We start from the raw sequence: 20,293 nt of genomic DNA, 5'->3' as shown, positions 1-20,293 counted from the left end.
AAAAGCCAAATGAGTCACTGTAGAGAATGTGGGACAGCTGAGGAATATTCCCTTTTATTAAAATGTAAAGAACAAATGCACAATTTCACACACTGCATGTTGTAAAATTGCAGTTTTCTAATAGAGATATCCATTTGACACACAGCAACACCTTGACTGCTTCATGAGGTTTCAGGTTACCTGTGTGCAAATCTGTGGTCACTGGTCAGCAGCTGTTTGGAGTAAGAGCCAATAACGTTATTAGACACTTAACACGTCTAGTTAGTTCTTAGCATATTACTCAGTCAGCTGCAACCGTCACTCTGGTCTTGTAATGAGGAGAATCTTTTTCTTTCTGCACGCTTCAGCTGTGTCGCTGCTGCATGTGCGCTAATCTCGGATTGGCTGTCGTAGTTGTTTGATGGACCAATGGGCGTGCAGCTAGCAGATGGAGCTCGTGGCTCGCGGTTCAACGGCCGGCCGTGGGTTCAGTTAAGGTGACGAAGACGTTTATCAACATGTTAATTTGCGCCATCGCGAGCTGCTTTGCCTTTTTCGTTTTTCCTACATACAGGATCGAATGACATGTGTCGATATTAAATATGCTTTTTCACTTTATCTTTTAAAAACATTTCGTCTTGACGTCAAGTGGCGGCATCAAGGTAACTGGAATAAGCCACCTGATTTTTTTCTTTTTTCAAAACAAAAGCGTGAAGGTTGCTAGTGGTGGATAAAACGTTCGGTAAGTGTTGACTGAGAAGTATATCAAGGCCACTACTTTGAAATGTACTGAATACTTATGGAGTATTTGGTATTATTCATAAAAACCTTTTTTATTATTGTATTTCTATGTGTATATATGTTTATCTCTATAGTTTATTAGCTTTGTTTTGAAATCAATCGGATATGCTTGACCGTATACAGACGAGTTTGACAGATCTAGATTATCTATGGGCAACTACCCGTTTTCACTGCACTCCTATCAGACCGCATATTTGACAAAAAGAAAAATCAATGTTTTATCATATAGTATATATATATTTTTTTACTGTAATTTCGACAGATAATATATGACACTGCAGATTAACCTAAGCGTCACCCGGCGCCATAAAACAGCATAAACGGGAAAACGACCATTAATTGAAAAAAATTGTCTGTTTTATATTCAGAGGTAAGTTTTCTACTCTAGATAGTGGAGCTATACTCATCTGATGTTGCATGATAGTATTGCCAAACCTCTCCTTCCTGTCCAAACTCATTTATTCTCAACTTTTTCATCTTTCAAATAGCTGTCCGTCTGATAACCACGCAAAGTGTCGCTCAAATTTCGACCGTATTATTATTTATGTGGTTTTTGCGTGTGTTAACGATCATTGTCAGAGGAAGTTCACAGAGGGCCGGACTCAAAGTTGAGTGTTACATAATAGGGGGAGGGAGGGAGGAGGGGTGAGGAGGACAGGGGTTTGTGGCTTTTGAGCTCAAAGCGACTTGTGCTGTCTCCACCTACTTACTCCCTCTCGAAAATATCGGAAGCACGGCTTAAGAAGTGTTAAATATATGTCGCATAGAATTTTAAACGAGAGACATGGTGTTTATTAAAGGTGGACAGCATTAATTATCATAATCACTTTATTAATAGCAAGCTCAGTGCCCATTTCCTCACTGCAGATGTTTACATGCACAGTACATTTGCTGCAGAGACGGTTTTCTTGCAGTAGACCTAAGTGCAAGGCTGCAGCTGCATTGTTGATTTTTGTGTGCTTGGAGATACTTATCTTCCCATCTCCCCTTGGATACAGAGAGAGCACAGAGTATCTAATGTCGTTTAGGATCAAATATAAGAGGTGATCTAGCTGATTATTTCCCCAGCTGATTCAGTCACCTCTGTACTACATGATCTTCCGCTTTTGGATTTGTACTTTGACCATCATGGAGTCATGACATTCAGCTCCTTGTGGTTCACACAGAGAGTAATTTTCATTTTTATTCTACTCTTAGCAGGAAAAAACCAGCAGAGCATTACCAGCTGTGGGCCCGGCTCACTTTAGAAACTGTTGTCCAGCAGGTTTCCTGGTGCCCCACAGCCAGGACAAAAAGCAATAAAAATATAAACCAATACAGGTAGATAATAAAAGTCAACAGGTTAGACAAACAGTATTCTTCATATATACACACAGAATTTAGAGGGAACAATGAGGTTGATAATTGAGACATTAGTGGTTACAATTTGGATTCAGAAGAAGGAAATATTTGTGTTAATGTTTAAATTGTAAAAAAGGAGGGAGGATTTCTGATGTAATGTGGAATTTTGTTCCAATTTTTAGTGTATGTTCAGAAAATATATCTTAAACCGTAGTTGTTATTAAAAGCAGGTGTGGGGTTCAGTTCATTTGTAACAGCTCTGGTTAATCCTCTTATATGGAGTTATGTTTTGGTGAAATTACATTAAGAAGGGAGAAGGTGATAATATAGTTGATAGTACAAATTAATACCACTAAGTACTTATGAAAATTTAATGATTTAGATTGTGAAAGTACTACACAATGATGCGCCCAAGGAGAACGTTTAAGATGAATTCAATAAGCTCTATTGTCGAGTCTAGCTATTTCCAAATACAAATTAATCCAAATTACCAAATTGAGAGACAGTAAGACATTTTTGAAAGTATGACAGCATTAAGATATGTACTAGAAACAGAAAGTGTAACATATGGCCTGATCTGACTGTATTTTCTTTTTCAACTCTTATTAGTCTCTTGATATGCTCCTTCAAATGTGAGGTGGGTGTTGAGATAAACACCAAGGTGGTTGGCCAGAACTATGAGATGAGAACAAAGACAAAGGTTTTCTAGGGGAGTGGAAATACATACATTCAGTTGCTTGTTTGTTTTTTTGTTGGGTTTTTTATAGTCAAGTGATGATCCTGGAACCAGTTATATAAGGAATTAAAATCAGAAGAAAGTTTAGTGTGTATCAAATCAGTATTTTGGAGGAAAAGAAAATTACAGTATCATCTGCATATAAAAGGTATGTAGAATGTTCACAGACAATACGTCATTAATGTACAGGAGAAAGAGTAATGGACCAAGAATACTACCCTGAGGTACCCCAATAACACAGACAGAGGGGGAAGAAGTTACTTTACCAATTTTAACAACCTGAGGTCTACCTGAGGTTTGATAAATGGGAAGAGAACAATTTCAAAACAGAGGGAGAAAATTGAAAAGAGTTTAATTTACTGAGTAATATTTGATGGTTTACTGTGTCGAATGGCTTATGTAGGTCAATAAATATTGCTTTAGTGACCTCACCTTGGTTAAGGGAAACGCAGATCTGTTCAGTAAAAAATAATAAAGCTGATGTAGTTGATTGGTTAGAGTGGAAACCATACTGAGACTCACTAAGAAAACCGTTTATCTCAAGATATTCTGTTATTTGATTAGGGAGGGTTTTTTCAAGTATCTTTCACGTAACTGGTAAATGGAGATTGGTCTGTAATTTGAAACTATGGTTGGGTCATCAGATTTGAAAACTGGAACTATTAGAGAAAATTTCCAATAAGATGGAAAAAGTGACAGTTGAATACAGAGATTGATAAGATAAGAAAAAGAGGAATAAAACCATGTACATTGTCTTGATAAACTGCATATTAAGTCCATAAATATCTGTGGAATGGGAATTACTAAGTGAATTCAAAATAGTTAGGCTATTACCTCATTTTGCATTAGCTCAGTGAAAGAGAACAAATGAAGTGGGATATGGGAACAAGAAAAATAGGACGAGTATTAAAAGTATTGGCCAAATCTTTAACTGAAGAAATAAAGTAATCATTAAAAATAAATGCTATTTTCTCAGCTTCACTTACTAAAACACAGTGGTGACAAATTTGAATATCAGGGTTTCTTTTATCTGTTTTTCTCCAGTAATTGTCATCATCACACAAGAAAGTAGGCTAATTTGTTAAAAACTCCCCAAAGCCACTGATTGCACAACAAAATACATTTACAATTTCTGTAACTGGAAGTACGAGCTAGATGCAACAAAGTGTCATTGAATGGAATTTTCACATTTAATAAGGCCTTCCTTTCAATTCTCAGGCAACATTGACAGTTGTCATGCAGGCACATGTGTGTAAAACAGAATAGAATAAATTAATGTTTAACTACAGCCTTAACTATCCTGAGAATACATGAATTTTCTCTCTGCTCCATGTCTGTGCCTGTCAGTGTGCAGTACAGCATTTCAATTAGGTAAACAGAGTAATATGTATCTTTGGACCAAAAACAACATGATTCTTGCATTTCATTGGCTTCCATGTAAATACACAGTTGGCATGCACATGTACACATGCGCAAAAACTTGTACACATGGGCTTATTTGTATTTTTTTTCTCTAGGTTTCTCACAAATCTTACACAAAATATATATGTAATTGTAGAGTTTTAGCTCTGTCTCCAGTTATTTGTCACTTTTCAAATAGATACAATTCATACATACTTATCTGAAGGGGCTTTAAGGACAGCCTGGCAAACTACATGCACCTCACATTATGACTTGAAAATGTGAAATTGAACATTTTTGTTGAGATTCACAGGTTAATGTTAATAGAGGGTATGCACAAGATGTCACCATATGCGTAAGTTGCCACGGTTACACCCCCAAAGGCAAACACACAGCAGTCAGCATATGCCATTGTGCATTTATATGGGGAAAAAAACAGTAAAAAGTTGCTGACTGAGCAATCAGCTGCCCAAAATATTAAGAAAAATTTCACAAAAATGTTTTTACCCAATATTAAATATTACTTGATATTTTTTAAGGGGCTATGTAACACTAACAGCACTCTTTTCTTACTTTTCTGAATGAAACTGTGTGGCTGGAAAAAAGGATGTCAGTGCTATCTATTCAACTCTGTGGTTATTATTGTCATCTATGGCATTTCAATTGTGATGCACTCGAAATGTGCATTAATTGCTTCAAATGACACCAGTAGCTAACAAGCTGTCACTTTTTAAATAGTTATAAGCTGTTGACTATATTGATTTGTATATTTTTACTGTTTTGCATTTGAAAGAATAATAATAGAAAATCATCATGGTTTCTATTCCAGCATGTAGTGGGAGGTAGGCAGGGTACAACTTGGGCAGAGTTCTGTCTCAGTAGTGTAATAAATTGTATGTTTCTGTGCAGGCATTTTTTGGCACTCAGAGGCAGTCTAAATGTATTTTCCCATTAGGGTCCACTATGCCGAAGGAAGAGCCTTGCTTGAGCGAGCGCAGTCCTTGTGCTACATCCAGCAAGGATGCTAAAGATAAGAGCAACAGTTCAACTCTGCTGGCAGTACGTGATACTAAAGACACAGACGACTCCAGTGGAAGGGGCTCTCGCTGCAGTTCAGAAAAAGACTCTGGCTACTCTGGTGAGTAAATGTCGCTGAAAACACTGTATAACCAGAGAATTTATTTCCTATACACTCCCATGTATCTGCGCAAGTTAGTGCAGGCAATGATAATTATAAAATCTGAATTGTTTTATGAAAATCACATAATATAGGTAGTTCTTCTTATGTTGTGTTGTGTCTGGACTCCCACAATGGGAAGGAGGTAATGGTGCTGACTCTCAGTTTTAATTGGTTGAGCTTTACATCTACATCAGATGTAGAGTGTAGGAAGTGGTTGCTCTGGCTGTATGTTAAGGATCAGTATCCTGCTGTATTGTCCTACAACTGGGTTAAAAAGGTCTATAATGTCTAACCAGTATGGATGTGAACACCCTCAAAAGCCTTAAAGCTGAGAGTCAGCACTTTAACCCCATAAGTAACTTTTTCATCCAGTGCCAAAAGATGATAATTGTGTCACTGTCCCAATACTTACGGACTACACTGTACAATAAGACCTTTATATTACTCAATCTAATACAAGCCTTAGTGTTGGATAATACTTTGCTACAAAGGCGTGTGTGCAGAATACTTGTTTTTGCAGGTGAACTCCCAAATCAGTGGGAGGAAATGTAAAAGAAGAAGCAGCAGTGACATTTTTAGCAACCACATGATGTTCATTTTTCTCCAGTAAGATCTCTTGATGTGCAGGACTGGTGGCCTTCATGCAAAAATATCACTGTTCTCTTCCTTCCCATGTTTTTGCAGACAATGGCTCAGACTGGCAGCAAACAGATGTGGAGGACCAGCGGAGCAACAGAAGCCAGTCCAGAGAGCATGCAGAAACTTCACAGTCTGGCCAAAACCAAGAACATGGGCAAGGGAACCCTGGGAATCCTACCCTGATGCCAGCAGGCCGTGAGCTCCCACCTATCTACATCATCACGGACATGGTACTTAAACAGGTAGACACAGACAGTTAGGTTAGGGATGCACATTATTCCTCTGCTTATTATGATTCTCTCAAAATGTAGTATGTAGTTAATGTAGAAATTAGATGTTCCTGAGTCAGTAATGCATTGGAACCCCTGCAAGACAGGAATGAGGGACTGAAAATAAGGGATAAAATAACTGAACAGACAATGTTTTAAATCAAGCAGAGTTGCAAAGTGAAGCTGTTGAGCCACAAAATGCCAGAGAGAGAAATGTCAGGCAAAGGTCAGGGTGACTGACTTGTTCAGTGAGAATGGCACATATTTGAATACTCTGACCTGACCTTTGGCTTCTTTGAAGCCCCTCAGTTATTTTGGTTGGAGTGTTGATTTTTGCGTCCATATGTGGCAGAGTGGTTTGTTCAGACAAAACATTTGCAGAAATGTATTTCAATACTTAAAAGGAACAGTTTTCATGTTAAATCTGCCAGACACAGGGAGGAACATGGATTTGTTTTGTATTCAACATTTACTCATATCCCTCCTTCCAATACTGCCCTTTGTGTAATTGTTTTCTCTTCATCTTGTGATTGTTATCTTTCTCCTCCCTGTCCCACCAGCCAGCCATGATCCAGAAAAGAGGACAGCTGCTTGGGAGAAATAGAAGCAGAGAGACTGCTGGGTCTGGTGGGACCCATATGATCCTGTTCCAGCAGCCCACCTTGATGCCAGCCACCCTCCAGCCCCACAAGTCTTTGTCCCGGAAGACAAACATCAAAGGGAAGAAAATAAGTGGCACTTACTTACCCATTCTCAGCTCCTACCCCCGCATTGCACCACACCCTGGTAAGATGCCACCTGATAAGTCTTCATCGAAGAATGACTCCCAGAATCTGAGCAAGAGGGTATGCACAAAACACGAGAGCGATCACACACCTGTGGCTGGGAGTCTACTTGATCAGCATCTTTATAAGCAACCCAAATTAGCTTTCCAGACCTCTGGGCAGACATTTTCCTCTTCAACCAAAGATAATCTATCCTTCTCCAGTCCCACGGCTGCCTCCTCGAGACAGATCTCCACATCAGTGTCCAATATGTGCACTGCCTCCTCCTTCCTCATAACCAGAGGACTTGACAGAAACGGCAACACCAGTACTCGCTACCACCGTTTCCTCAACACTGTAGAAATCCTCAAACAATCAGGTTTGTTGGACATTACACTGCGCACTAAGGAGCTGCTGCGCCAGAGCAGTGTCATAGATCAGGACATTGCCCAGCTGCGCCAGCACACAGAGCTACTATGCCAGGCCGCCTGCAACCCCAGCTGCAGCCTGAATGGTATCACGGTTTGCGAAAATCTACACAGAGCCATGGCAGTGTCAGGCAGCTACCCCAACCTAAAAATCCTGCAGAATTTACAAATCCCATCTTGTCCAGATTCTGCCAGCATACCAGAGAGTATTACAACAGGAGACGACAATGGGCCACTAGCTGCGGAGGATTCAGGCACGCTGCAGTCTCCCCTTCTCACTACCATATCAGACCCAAGCCAGAACTGTCTTGTTGCACAGCAGTCTCACACAGAGCAATGCAGGGAACTTGAAGCCAGAAAAGAATCCTTAGAGAAAGTGACCTTTATGCCTCCTGACAGTTCTACCGGTTAGTTTAATCTGTAGTGCCTTCAGAGAGAGAGCGAGTACTCAGGGCTAGCCAGCTGAGAACCAGAAAACTGTGAGTTTAATTGTTATTTTTGAATATTATCTGTGGTTTTAATGGTTTATCCCTGGTCAATGAAAATCTAACATTGACTAGAGTTCAGTACATGTTTCCTCAGGAGGCTTACACACAGGTACCACTTAATGCCAATGACAGACTTCTCTCCGTCGCCTTTACACCTGACACCGCATTGCTCTCAGGCCATCCACCAAGGGCGGGGTACAGCTCCACCGCCTGTTCTTCGCCACCTTGAGCTGCAAGCAGGTACAACACCACTTCTGTCTTCTTCTGTATGTTTTCAGAAACAAATTTTCTTGTACTGTTTAGCTGTAATTTGAGAAAGTTTGTGAGGCAGCTGCCATGTTGGAAATGGATGCAGAGGACATGAAGGGACTTACATGCACTAACATGCACGCATGTCCAGAGTGGCTACCAAAATAAAGGACAGAAAGGCGCGTACGACAACACGCACAGAGGGAGTGTGACTTAATTCTCTGCCCAGGTCGCCATTACTTCACTATATCTTTACATAGCAAATGGTTGTTTGCTGACATCTAGTGGAGCTGAATGTCATTTATTGCAACTTTAATGGTCAAAACCCCCCACCTGCTCTCACAATACTTATTTTTATTAAAAAGATTTTCATACACATTGGCACTAATCATACTCCCCAGCAGCAATCTGAAATGTTCAAACAAAGTTTCATGAGACTTTCTAAGGTCCCTGAACTCAATGGGAAATACATTTTCATCTCCAGCCCCATTCCCACTCTGGGCTAGGGCGTTTCACCAGACTCCTTCAGCTCCATTCCTGGCTTCAGCTTCACTGCAGGGTGCAAGATTGGTCTTACTAACAATTTTAATCTGCTCTGGGAGAAAGCTACATTTTTTAAAAGAGGCAGTTTACATCCAAACTGACTGGGTTCTTGCATGGTGTCTGCCAATATTCTTCACAACACTCTAATTAACCCAGCTGTGTGACTGTCATCATACTCCACTACACTTGTCACAAACTCTTCTTCCCTTACAGTACATGACTCTGCAACCAGCACAGACAGTGTTCCTTGCTCCAGCTCCCCCTACTGGTCCGCTATCATAGTAAATAAGAATCATACTCAGGCTACAAACCAGGTTGTTCCACCTACCGTCCAGTATGGTAGCTCCCCCTGTTGGCCTCCAGTTTCTCATATCCCTCTTATCTGGAACTCGAGATCCAGTTTTTCTGCTTCAACTCATCAGTCTAGGGGTGGTCATAATAAGAGATCACTGCCTATATTAACTTTTTCCTCCAACTCCCCAACTCCCTGTTCTGTCACCTGCCCCTCTAAAACGTGGCCTCTTAAATGTCCATTCCTTTTCTAATAAGTCCTTTATCTGCAATGATTTTATAACTGCTAATTGCCTGGACTTTTTACGGCTACTGGGATATTGCTCACTCCTAATGATACTGTACACTTAATTGAGGCTATGCCTTTTAAGTTTTCTCATTTTCATCTTTCCTGTCATTCGGGTCAGGGTGGTGGCACTGCTGTCATCCACAGAAATAGTTTTAAGTGCTCTTTTCTGTCTTTTGGTTCTTTTAACTCCTTTGAAGTTTTAAGTTTTTTTTTAAATTTCTGGTCCAGTTCCTCTGCTTTGTATACTTTGTAAGCTCCTCTCTTTTGTTATACCGAAATATGATAAAGCACTCATTCTTGGTGACTTCAGTATCCATGTATGTTGTCCCTCTGTCCTGTGATTTCCTGGATCTTATTGAGTCTTTTAGTTTAAACCAAATTGTTCAACGTGCCAGACATTGTAAAGGCCATACCTTAGATCTGGTCCTCACTAGTGTTTTTCTCCCCATAAATGTGAACCTTGTTGACTTTTATGTCTCAGATCATAAAGCTATTGTTTTTAATGTACCTTTATCTCCTCCCACTGGTAAGTCTTTTGCCATTGTCCTCTCATGTTTTCTTAGTGCTGATTCTGCCAATAAATTCTGTGAAGCTTTCTCCAATACCTTAACCTTGAAATATTTTATTTTATGTTGCAACCATACCCCAATGCTCTGGCTAATTCTCTCAACAATATCTACCTCATCCTTGACCATATTGCTCCTCTCAAAATTAAAAGAAAAAGCATAATCCTTCTGCATGGCTCAGTGAACACACTCGGGCCCTCAAGAGAAAATACAGAAAAGCTGAACATATATATGGAAGGCTAGTAGGTTAAAAGTCTGCTTTGACATCCTAAGAAGTCACATGGTCAACTATCAGACTGCTATGAAAGAGACAAGATCAGCCTATTTCTCCAGTTTGATTTCCAGAAATTCCCATAACTCCAAAGTCTTATTTAAAATTATTGATTCTGTTCTTAGCGGTTCCTTCTCCTTCAGCACTGAACTTAGCCTGCATCTTATCAATTATTAATTGTGCAACCCATGTTAAAGAAACCTAATCTTGACCTGCTCAACCTCAGAAATTACTGACCTATTAATAAAATATCTTTCTTATTTAAGGGGTTGGAGAAAGTTATTGCCTCTTAACTGATTGCTTATATAAGAGTTAACAGCATTTTTGATAATTAGTCTGGTTTTAGAGCTCTACACAGTACTGAGATTGCCTTAGTTAAGGTGACAAATGACTTACTCCATGCTGCAGATAAAGGTGAAAGCTCCATTCTGGTCTTGCTAGACTTGAGTGTGGCCTTTGATACAGTAGACCACTCCATCCTTCTACAGCATCTTGAAACTTAGTTTCAAAAGTTTAAAAAGGTCTGCTCCCAACTTCTTACACTCCTATCTGTCTAATAGAACCTTTTCTGTTGTTGTTGGAAATTTCCCATCTTCTGTTTCCCAATTCACTCATGGCGTTCCTCAAGGGTCAATCTTGGGTCCGTTACTGTTCTCCGTTTATATGCTGCCCTTGGGCCAGGTCATCAATAAACATAATGTAGAGTACCATTGTTATGCTGACAACACCTGGTCATATGTCCTATTACAATCCACTAATCACAGCAGCCTAACCCAACTTACTGCCTGCCTTTCTGATATCAATTGCTGGACTTCTCAAAACTTCCTCAAACTTATTGATGACAAAACGGAAATCATCTTGTTTGCCACACCCAGTTCTTTCAGTCAGATAGTCTGCAATCTTGAAGTAGTATCACATAACAATAAGCCAACCACAAGAAATTTGGGTGTTCTGTTTGATTCTGGCCTGTGTTTTGATAACCAAGTAAAGGAGGTTGTTCAGTCATGTGTCTTTCAACTAAAGTCAGTTTCAAAAATTGGATCCCTCTTATCATTTGAGGATTTACACAGGGTTGTCCATGTCTTTATTTTTTTCTAGTCTAGATTTCTGTAATACACTTTACACAAGTATTACTCCGGCTTCCCTCTATTGCCTTCAATTGGTTCAAAATGCTCAAGTTCAAGAAAACAAGATCATATAATTCCAATTCTGGCCTTCCTGCACTGGCTTCCCGCTCATCTTTGCATTGATTTTAAAACTTTATTGTTGACCTTCAAGCCTTTACAATCATATTAAAGATCTATTAACCCCTTATGAGCCTGGGCACACTCTTAGACCAGCTGATAGTGTCTCTCTGGTCATTCCCAGAGTCCGACTGGTGATTAAGGGCTATCAGGCTTTTGCAGACCAGGCCCCCAAACTCTGGAACAATTCACCTGCTGAGATTAGGTTTGCTAAATCTTGCTTTCAAATCTTTTCTTAAGACATTCTTTTTATCTATGCGTGAATTTTATTTTATTTCATTGTTTTTATTCATATTTTTGTCTCACTGTATTTATCCATTTGTGAAGCACTTCATGACATTGTTAAGAAAGGTGCTATATAAATAAAGTTTATTATCATTATTATTATAATTATTATAATACAGTGATGAACTACAGCTACAGTATATTTTATCAGTTCAGTCAGTCTTTTTTCTGTCACCTTAGACCAACTTCATTCAGGGAAAAGATAAATAAATCTCCTGGTAGATAAATGCTGAGAAATGGTTTCTAATAACCTACTTCACCTGAGAGAGAGCCAGCAGTCCAACATGGAAGACCACTGCCTTCAAGACACCACTTAATAGAAAAGCTTGTGGAAAAATGGCACCTTAAGGAAGCTGGTAGCACAAGTGGGAACTTAACGTCTCAGAGAGGATGTTTCTGTAACATCACAGACTGCGCTACACTGGAGCGCTGTCAAGCCTTTCATCCAAATACTCTTCAACAAAGCCTTAAAAACTCCTTTTTCACTTGATTTTTTCCCTAGCCAGGGCACATCACCACACAGGTTATCATGCTGTTCTAATCTTTTTACTCAGTTCACAAAATCAGTACACGTGTCATTATAATGAAAGCAAATCCAACATACTGTATCAATTCAACACAGGTAATCAATCAGTTACCATTTACTCTCATGCAACAGTTCTGTTGTCCATTTTCAGTTCTTGTTTTCTTGTTTTACATCTCTATTTGGTGGTGTTATGTGGTCATCTGTTCTGCTGTTGACAGTATAAACGTATGTTGATTCAGTGGTTTTATGCATGTGATATGTGTATGGTTTGCATTTATTTGTGCTTGTGCTCATGACAGATGGCACTGCCAAGAATACACACATTTCTGAAATTCAAAGTGGTTTGTTTATACTGTGTATTTTTCCACAATTTTAAGGTTTTTAAATAAAGCCATGTATGACTTATCATGTATCATGTGTTTTTTTTTTCAAATTGAGTCTCATATGATGCTCTCTACAGTGAGCAGTGAGTTTACATAACCTTGCATTAGTCCAGCTGCTACCATGGAAACTGAAAAAAGACACCAAGGTTGTGATGCACATGTGAGAAGTACATGTATGTGCTCAACTGTCTTCTGCACCTGGGCGCCATGCAATAGTTTCAGTTTCCAGTGGGCTCCATGGTAACAGAGAAACCTCTCTGCACTTTGTGTTGCCTTTGAAAGAAATGAGTCATTTTGTTATGAATAGAAAATTACATTAAGTACACAGTTGTACACAGTACACAGTTGTCAGGAAGACTGTAGTAAAAAGGAGTGTTTTATTTTTTTCTATTAATATATTTCCAGTTTATGTCTATAATTGGAATTTCAACTGTATTTTCGCACAGATTTGTTGAATTTTACATGTTTTTCAATATACAATTTTCAGTTGTTTTTCACTCTAAATTGTAGATAAAAATAGGAATAGGAAGGTGATTATGATATGACTAAAAATGATTATCAAATCTTTTTCTGCAAAATGTTTTTTTCTTATATAAATATATAGTTGGTTCTGATTTATCTATGAATGGGAGCTGTTTTGATAAACTTTTCCACAACACTGGCAATGATATCACATTTTTTCTTTACAAGTGCAGCATCCATGATCAGTATATGATATAGTTAAAATAATATAAGTCCAGTTTTTCTTTGACCACCGGATTTTAGATTTGCATGAGGAAAGCAGAGCAGCATATCACATTCAATGAAACCAGCACACTTAGTGCCAAATCTTGAAAACAAATTGCAGTTGTTGCAGAATACAGGATTAGGAAAGCTTTCATGCAGTATCAACTAGTGGCAAAGCGTTCCAGGTCTTCCTCTCTGATGTGCTGCAGTTCAGCCTCCCTCTTTCGGGTCAATGAGAAGTCCATGTTGGGCTGGCACAGGTGATGGAAACGCTAACAAATAGAGAGAAATATTCACCAATGACACTGAATATCTTTTCTGACATTTCGTAATAAGCCTGAGTCATTGTATCTGAAGCGTATATGGGAGTATACAAGTATGGTGATAAAAATCTGTTTGACCACAGACCTTCATTGCTGTTTTGCTTTGTATTGGCACATACTCAAATTCCATGTATTAATGCTTTGCAAATGATTGATTTCAAGGGGAAGTGACTCATGAATGAATCATTTTGTGAGGTCTTAACTTGCACCTGATGGAAGGATGCTGTCTGAACAGTCAACATTGTAACATTATAAATATAACTGAAAATGAGTAAAAGCATAATAGTTCCCCTTTAATACAATAATCAATATCAGTAGTAGTGTGATGTTGTCTATTTCTCAGGTCCTTCATAGTGGCACAAACTATAGAGGAAACAGTTTTAATCTTTTAAAGGCCCTCCATCCTACATCATATTTCCATGAAAACAATACGAACTAAAATATTCCTAACAATTAATACCCCTCTTGTTGATGGGTAGTGAATCGTGACTTATCTGAAATCTTTTCTGACATTTCGTAATAAGCCTGAGTCATTGTGCTGGGCTTCTTGAAGTGTATATGGGAGTATACAAGTATGATGATAAAAATCTGTTTGACCACACATCGTTATTGCTGTTTTGCTTTGTATTGGCACATACTCAAATTCCATGTATTAGTTAATATTTTGCAAACGGTTGATTTCAAGGGAAAGTGACTCATGAATGAATCATTTTGTGAGGTCTTAACCTGCAGCTGATGGAAGGATTCTGTCCACTGAAGCTGGATTATTATATTATGAAACCTTGTCATTACTTAGGAGCACGCAAAAAAATGATTAGAATAAGAAAATATATAATTCCTTTATTTTATGACAGATATACCATGCCATTTCTTGAGTTCATTTGCACAATCAGTTACACAGTTGTCCCACCTGACTGAGGGTGCCGGTTCCAGTGCTCAGCTTATAAAGCGCCCATCCTGGCACCAGCAGGATGGAGGAGAGGGCCAGCACCCAACCCAACACGTATGCCCAGGCCGGGTACACATACCAGCGATTAAATGTCAAAGGCTGGTACTCCACAAGAGAACATATAAATGAGCCCTGAGAAAACAAAAGGATATTTCTTGTAGATGATCTTGGATTTTGCACGCATGTGTTACTGTTTCCAGGTGTTGTTTGTATTGTGATCCAGAGGCTCAAACAGTGAAAGCCCAACTCACCAGTGAGACCAGTGGAGTGAGGTAGAGCCAGCAGATTTTAAAGAACAAATTGGCGTGCACACCTGTCATGTCCTCTATGATGCCATATATCCGCTCTGCCCCTGGATAGGAAATGAGGTTGGATAAATACTATATAATGTTTGTGAAAAACTTGGTGTAATTCGAAGTCTTGTGTAGCCTTGGGGTGGCTTTGTCAAGTCTGAGAAAATAACCCTGATGATGTCATTAGGGTGATGTCATCAGGTTTATTTCAGCTTGGACACAAAGACTTTTCTACAAATAACAGAAAGCCTGTATTACAATCTGTAGGTGAGAATTTTGAATGATGTGTGTTACCAGACAAGGACAAAAAATGAAATTGGTTGCATTAAGGGAAATTAAAGACAGCTTGTTTCTCTGATAAATTTAGATCCATCGATGACTAAAATCTTTCATCCAGTTAAAAGATATAGTTTAAAAAAAGTTTGTCTTAAAATGTGGCTTAAAACTGGATAAAAGTCAATTTCATATTATAGCTTTAAGGATCAAGCATTTTTTTTTTAAGTTGACCCATTTTAGGGAGTAAAAGTCAGGATAATGCAGCTTCTGCTGCTTTTTATAATTCTTTTTAAAATCTCTCTCTGTCTCTGCAAACTTTACGGCAGTCCAACACTAAATCACTGGAGTATCTTTAAAACAGCATACCCACCAAATATCCATCCCAGCGCCAGGGTTTCAAACACACAGAGAAAGAGGATGCAGGCGCCATTACAAGCGTAGTAGTCAAACAACTGGAACACATACATCCCTCCCTGGGGACAACAGCCGAGACATTCATGTGACATGGGTTTACTTTATTTTACTGTAGATGTCAATCTAAGACATATGGAAGCCTATTCCTGCCTATTTTATTTAACATTATTTCAGTATATCAACTATTATGTTTTAATAAGAAAAATGTCATTATAACCTGAAAGTATCTTCTTATAATGAGAAATCTTTGAATTAAAAAAGGTCATATAATTTTCTTTGGCAGCAATACATAGCCATACTGGCATAATAAATAATAAATGTAAATATAACCCTCCATACTGACCTCAGTGATCATGACAAGCTGAGAGAAGAAGCATGTGAGGCAGAAAAGGAGGAGAGAGTATTCCCGTCTGCCTGCCCTGCGCATCACTGTGGGAAACATATCTATGATGGATGTCATCACCACTTCCATTGCAACAAACTGCATGGTGAGAAGACGAGACAGAATAAGTACATTTCCAAATATAAATGTATGTTTCCAAATGGAGTTTATGCATATCTTACTTGTGTGTCCAGGCCCAAGAGAATGAGCATGACAAAGAAACAGATGGACCACAGTTGAGGCAGGGGCATCATGGCTACAGCCTGAGGGTATGCAATGAACGCCAGGCCTGGACCTGGAGAACAAGAGAGTGAGAAGGGATGCGAGACTGGTCACCCTCTATATGCTTTCAATTTACACAACGAAGGAGCGAGTGTGGAAGAAGAGAAACACAGAAGTACAACACAGCCCAAACTCTAAGGAAAAACCTTCAATGATCATTTCAATGATCATTTATAGATTTTATTCACACTTTTTGGTTGGATCAAGATTAAAATGAAGTGTGGGACAAAAATAGGGGAATAAGTGAAATTTTTTTAAAAAACGAATAAGCTTACAGAATACAATTAATATATCTCAAGACCACCTGGCAATCAACCAGAGAACTGTACTAATGCTAATGAGCTGGAAAACCCCGGCACAGACCCACCCAAAGTCCCTGAACGCCAAGCATAGTCCCATGATCACACCCAAAACTTGCCAGCTAGACTCAGCAGCGATACAAGGGTGTCCCACTGCATACCAGAGCAGGAATGCATGCAATGTAACTGCTGTGTCAACCAACTGTGTGCCTGCTCACACTGATTTGAGGCAGAGGAACTGTTACTGTGCTTGTTCTGTCTGTGGTCGTCCTCAAGATGGCAGCAAAGATTTTACCCATCATGAATTAGCCAGCCTACTCGCATGATACTTGGGAGTGTAGGATCCTAGTGAAACACCACTGTATAATGAAGGTCATGTGGTGACAAAATGTCGAAAAAAAGCAAAATAGGAGCTTGAGACCTTGGAAATTGTAGTTTGAATTCTTAGCACAAGGTTAGTCAACATTTTTTCATCACTTTCTAATTTCTCCCTAACTTTTGTTAAACCACTTTTTTTTCTTTCCTGAACCTGCTTTTATCTTAAACCAACTGTTACTCTTCTTAACCTCACACCACAGGCCTCATCTGCCAGGCCAAAACATGTTACCATACTGTAAGAATCTGCCAGACGTGATACAATGTTTTGTCATCAGTTGAATCTCTGAATATTTCTGGTTACCTGACTCGGCCACTTCTGCAATGGGAACGCCCTGCTCATGAGCCATGAATCCCAGCACAGAGAAGACAGCAAAGCCAGCTACAACACTGGTGCCACTGTTCAATAAACACAGCCACAGACAGTCTCTGCAAAACACAGAAATACAGCATGTATGATTCATTTTTTAATATGTTATTTTAATGTTAATAGCTGTTGTCTTTAGGTGCATCTGTCAGAAAAGCCTCAAGCATCAAGCCCAGTCACACACTGACAAATACTTACTTATAGCAGTTGTTGTTGTAAGTGTTGTAGCTGCCGAGTACAGTTAAGGAGCCCACACCCACGCTGTAGGAGAAGAAGATCTGAGCCCCAGCCTCCATCCACACCTGCTCCAATAAAGAAACAGTGAGTACATTTTGTGCATCTACAGTATATAAACAGCATATCATCGGTCTACTACCTGAGGGTCTGTGAGTCGTGAGGGTTCGGGCAGAAGATAAAACAGCACTCCTTGTAGAGCCCCAGGAAGAGAGAGTCCACGAATCAAAAGAATTAATAACATCACATAGGGAAAGGTAGCAGTGAAATACACCACCTGGGGGGAAAGGTGACTGTTCAGGTATTTGTAATGTGTACTGTATACACATCTACTGCAGATTTAGGGCTTATAGGCTATACCTTTCCTGTAGACTTGACCCCTTTCCAGACACAAAAGTAGCAGGTGACCCACATAGTGATAAGGCACAACAGCACCTCCCACCTGATGTTGCCTATCTCCTCAATCCCCCCTGAGATACCTAGCACCCGATGTCTACATGGAAAAAAAGATAAAAAAGAACAAAATGTTTTATGAGACTTGTTTTTTTCTTAGATGAAATGTCAAGTGAAATGTATTTATTTTTAATTAGACCAAGTTTTAAATTGAATTTAGAGGAATAATTTATTATAATGTACATAGACATACTCCCAGAACTCTGTGGCAGCAGAGGTTGTGTCTGTGTGGTTGGTCCATTCAAAGGTGTTATTTCTTGTTGAAAAGTCTACACAGTGTTCTGATAGGTGAGAAAAAAAGAGAAATGTTTTCATTGGGTGTTTTGCCTTGTTTGTGACAGTGAAATGCATCGGGCAAAACTTTTATGCATGTCACAGTTGTTGGCATAAAGGCATAATGTGCTTTATTCTGTGGTTTTGTTCCATCGTCTCATGAATAGAAAATGTTTCTCAATGCGCCTGTAAGGTTAAAAAACACACAGATAATTCTTTAGAAAAAAGATTTTAATGTTACTTGTAAAGAAGAAGGCATTTTCTTTAATTTTTATCATAACGTGTGTTTAAATGAAAATGTTATTCATTTGCTTGATATAAAATCATTAACCCCTTTTCGACCTTGTTAAAATTCACAGAGCTGCTGATGTATAATTCATCAATAGACTGTGTGCACTTTTACCTGTGTTCCAGTAGTTGTTGCAACTGGACCAGGGGAGCTGTGAGCTGAAGGAGAACACCAGGTAGAGCAAAGCCCAGGACAGAATAATGATGTAGGTCATGCAGCTATAGAGGAGGATCACCTGCCCGCCATAGCCGATACCTGCAGAGCCAGATTTAGTACTTTTAGTTATATAGAAACGTTACAACAAAGCTGACTTCCTCCATTTATCCTGTGCCCAAATTGCTTTTTCCCCCCAGATAGTGGGAAACAGCTCCATAATGAAACTAAAAGTAACGCCAAGACTGCAATACTCAAGTCCTGAACAGTATACCTTCTGCCAGTGGGCATAACTTCCTCCAGCAGGTGATGCCCCCCTCCTGGGTGTACTGGCCTATGGTGGTCTCCAGCAGGAATAGGGGTACACCACAGGTCACCACAAATACCAGATATGGCACCAGGAATGCACCTGAATGTACAAATTACATAACAATGCATATCTGTATTACAGTTTTTGAGGCACAAACAGTGATGGACATATTTGCTTACCCCCTCCGTTTTTGTAGCACAGGTATGGAAATCTCCACACATTGCCCAGGCCGACAACATTTCCCGCTACAGCCAGGAGGAACTCCACCTTACTGTCCCAGTGTCCTCTCTCCTCCACCTTGGCTTGCTTGTCAGTTGTTGCACATTTTTGATTCAACATACCCAACAGCTCAGTCTGAACCCAGTCCTCCTCTAAACCTCTACACATTGTGTCCAGGGATGTTCCTGTGTTTATATTTACTGTTATTTCTATGTCATGTAATGTGTAACCACCTGCACAGTTAATCAGTTGTTAGTGGAAACAGTCTGAGGATGAACTGCAATTTCTACATGAACGACTGATTAGAAAAGTCCAAATTTCTTGTTTCCAAAACTTATATTTATAAATTAGATAAATGCCATCAAATGCCATTTATAAAATACTCCAAAACATTCAGGAACACATTTAGTAAGAGATTCAGCAGTCTTGTGGTTTAGTAACGATACTCCTCATCAGTAAGTCATTTATGTATGCTGGAGTACTATGGTATGACACAACAGGCCTGAACTATCTGAACTGTCAACATAGTTCACAACAGGCCTGAACTATGTCAGTCTGTATATAGACTGGTTGAAAGAAATGTAAATTAATGACAAGACAGTCAAGCTGCTGCAGTGAAGTGCAGCCGGTTGGTTTTTCTATATTCTCTTGCTCATTCTGGTGGTGTGCATGACTTTTGAACTATGGGTTTTTGAATTGATGAATGTACCATTAACTGAGGTGGTTGAATGATCAGACAGAATATCTCTTATTACTTTGACTTACTCTGGCAATAATTGTCTTCAGAAATGAAGTAAGTTTTAATTATGGGCTACTGTTCAACAGCAACACTGGTTACAGATTGTTAGGCCTCTACATATCCTCTACGTTCTGTAAACTGTTTTAGTAAAATCATTTTACTCTTTTTTATTAAATATTTGGTTTTCACCTCCTTGTGAGTAAATTACACTGTGGGTGATATAGTTGTGTGGTTTTTTCTGGGTAATCAAGCCATACCAGCCAG

At 39.2% G+C, this 20,293-nt stretch overlaps 2 protein-coding genes across 5 annotated transcripts; one reads left to right on the top strand and one right to left on the bottom strand.

Annotated features, from left to right (window-relative positions):
* The first annotated feature begins 425 nt into the window (after positions 1-425).
* Positions 426-8,628, top strand: LOC137185811 (CLOCK-interacting pacemaker-like). Of its 3 annotated transcripts, none has more exons than XM_067594204.1 (4): positions 426-721; positions 5,214-5,396; positions 6,123-6,307; positions 6,907-8,628. In XM_067594204.1, exons 2-4 carry the CDS (start codon positions 5,222-5,224, stop codon positions 7,948-7,950), a joined length of 1,404 nt encoding a protein of 467 aa, XP_067450305.1. In that variant the 5' UTR covers positions 426-721; positions 5,214-5,221; the 3' UTR covers positions 7,951-8,628. The 3 variants fall into 3 exon arrangements, with proteins under 3 accessions (XP_067450305.1, XP_067450303.1, XP_067450304.1); XM_067594202.1 differs by having other exon boundaries at positions 6,123-6,319; XM_067594203.1 differs by lacking the exon at positions 426-721 and adding an exon at positions 756-1,150 and having other exon boundaries at positions 6,123-6,319.
* A 4,159-nt stretch (positions 8,629-12,787) lies between these two features.
* On the bottom strand, positions 12,788-19,473 carry LOC137185809 (sodium- and chloride-dependent GABA transporter 3-like). 2 transcript variants are annotated; one of them, XM_067594197.1, is made up of 14 exons: positions 19,251-19,473; positions 19,036-19,170; positions 18,723-18,863; positions 18,240-18,327; positions 17,954-18,086; positions 17,736-17,870; positions 17,558-17,661; positions 17,297-17,421; positions 16,219-16,331; positions 15,998-16,135; positions 15,611-15,713; positions 14,923-15,023; positions 14,633-14,803; positions 12,788-13,671 (listed from the first exon to the last, which is right to left on the bottom strand). In XM_067594197.1, exons 1-14 carry the CDS (start codon positions 19,456-19,458, stop codon positions 13,561-13,563), a joined length of 1,806 nt encoding a protein of 601 aa, XP_067450298.1. In that variant the 5' UTR covers positions 19,459-19,473; the 3' UTR covers positions 12,788-13,560. The 2 variants fall into 2 exon arrangements, with proteins under 2 accessions (XP_067450298.1, XP_067450299.1); XM_067594198.1 differs by lacking the exon at positions 12,788-13,671 and having other exon boundaries at positions 14,687-14,803; positions 15,607-15,713.
* Positions 19,474-20,293: the final 820 nt, after the last annotated feature.

The sequence above is a fragment of the Thunnus thynnus genome, chromosome 7 (genome assembly GCF_963924715.1).
Source record: "Thunnus thynnus chromosome 7, fThuThy2.1, whole genome shotgun sequence".
NCBI classification, from domain to species: Eukaryota; Metazoa; Chordata; class Actinopteri; order Scombriformes; family Scombridae; genus Thunnus; species Thunnus thynnus.
This window is presented reverse-complemented; position numbering and strand designations above follow the sequence as displayed.

Excerpts from the sequence above, each read along its gene's own strand:
- LOC137185811 (XM_067594202.1), top strand. The coding sequence starts at position 5,222 with ATGCCGAAGGAAGAGCCTTGCTTGAGCGAGCGCAGTCCTTGTGCTACA. Across the intron at positions 5,397-6,122 it reads AAAAGACTCTGGCTACTCTG|ACAATGGCTCAGACTGGCAG; the intron begins GTGAGTAAATGT and ends ATGTTTTTGCAG. Across the intron at positions 6,320-6,906 it reads CGGACATGGTACTTAAACAG|CCAGCCATGATCCAGAAAAG; the intron begins GTAGACACAGAC and ends CTGTCCCACCAG.
- LOC137185809 (XM_067594197.1), bottom strand. The coding sequence starts at position 19,458 with ATGTGTAGAGGTTTAGAGGAGGACTGGGTTCAGACTGAGCTGTTGGGT. Across the intron at positions 14,804-14,922 it reads TCACTCCACTGGTCTCACTG|GGCTCATTTATATGTTCTCT; the intron begins GTGAGTTGGGCT and ends TTGTTTTCTCAG. Across the intron at positions 13,672-14,632 it reads GAACCGGCACCCTCAGTCAG|CGTTTCCATCACCTGTGCCA; the intron begins GTGGGACAACTG and ends TCTATTTGTTAG.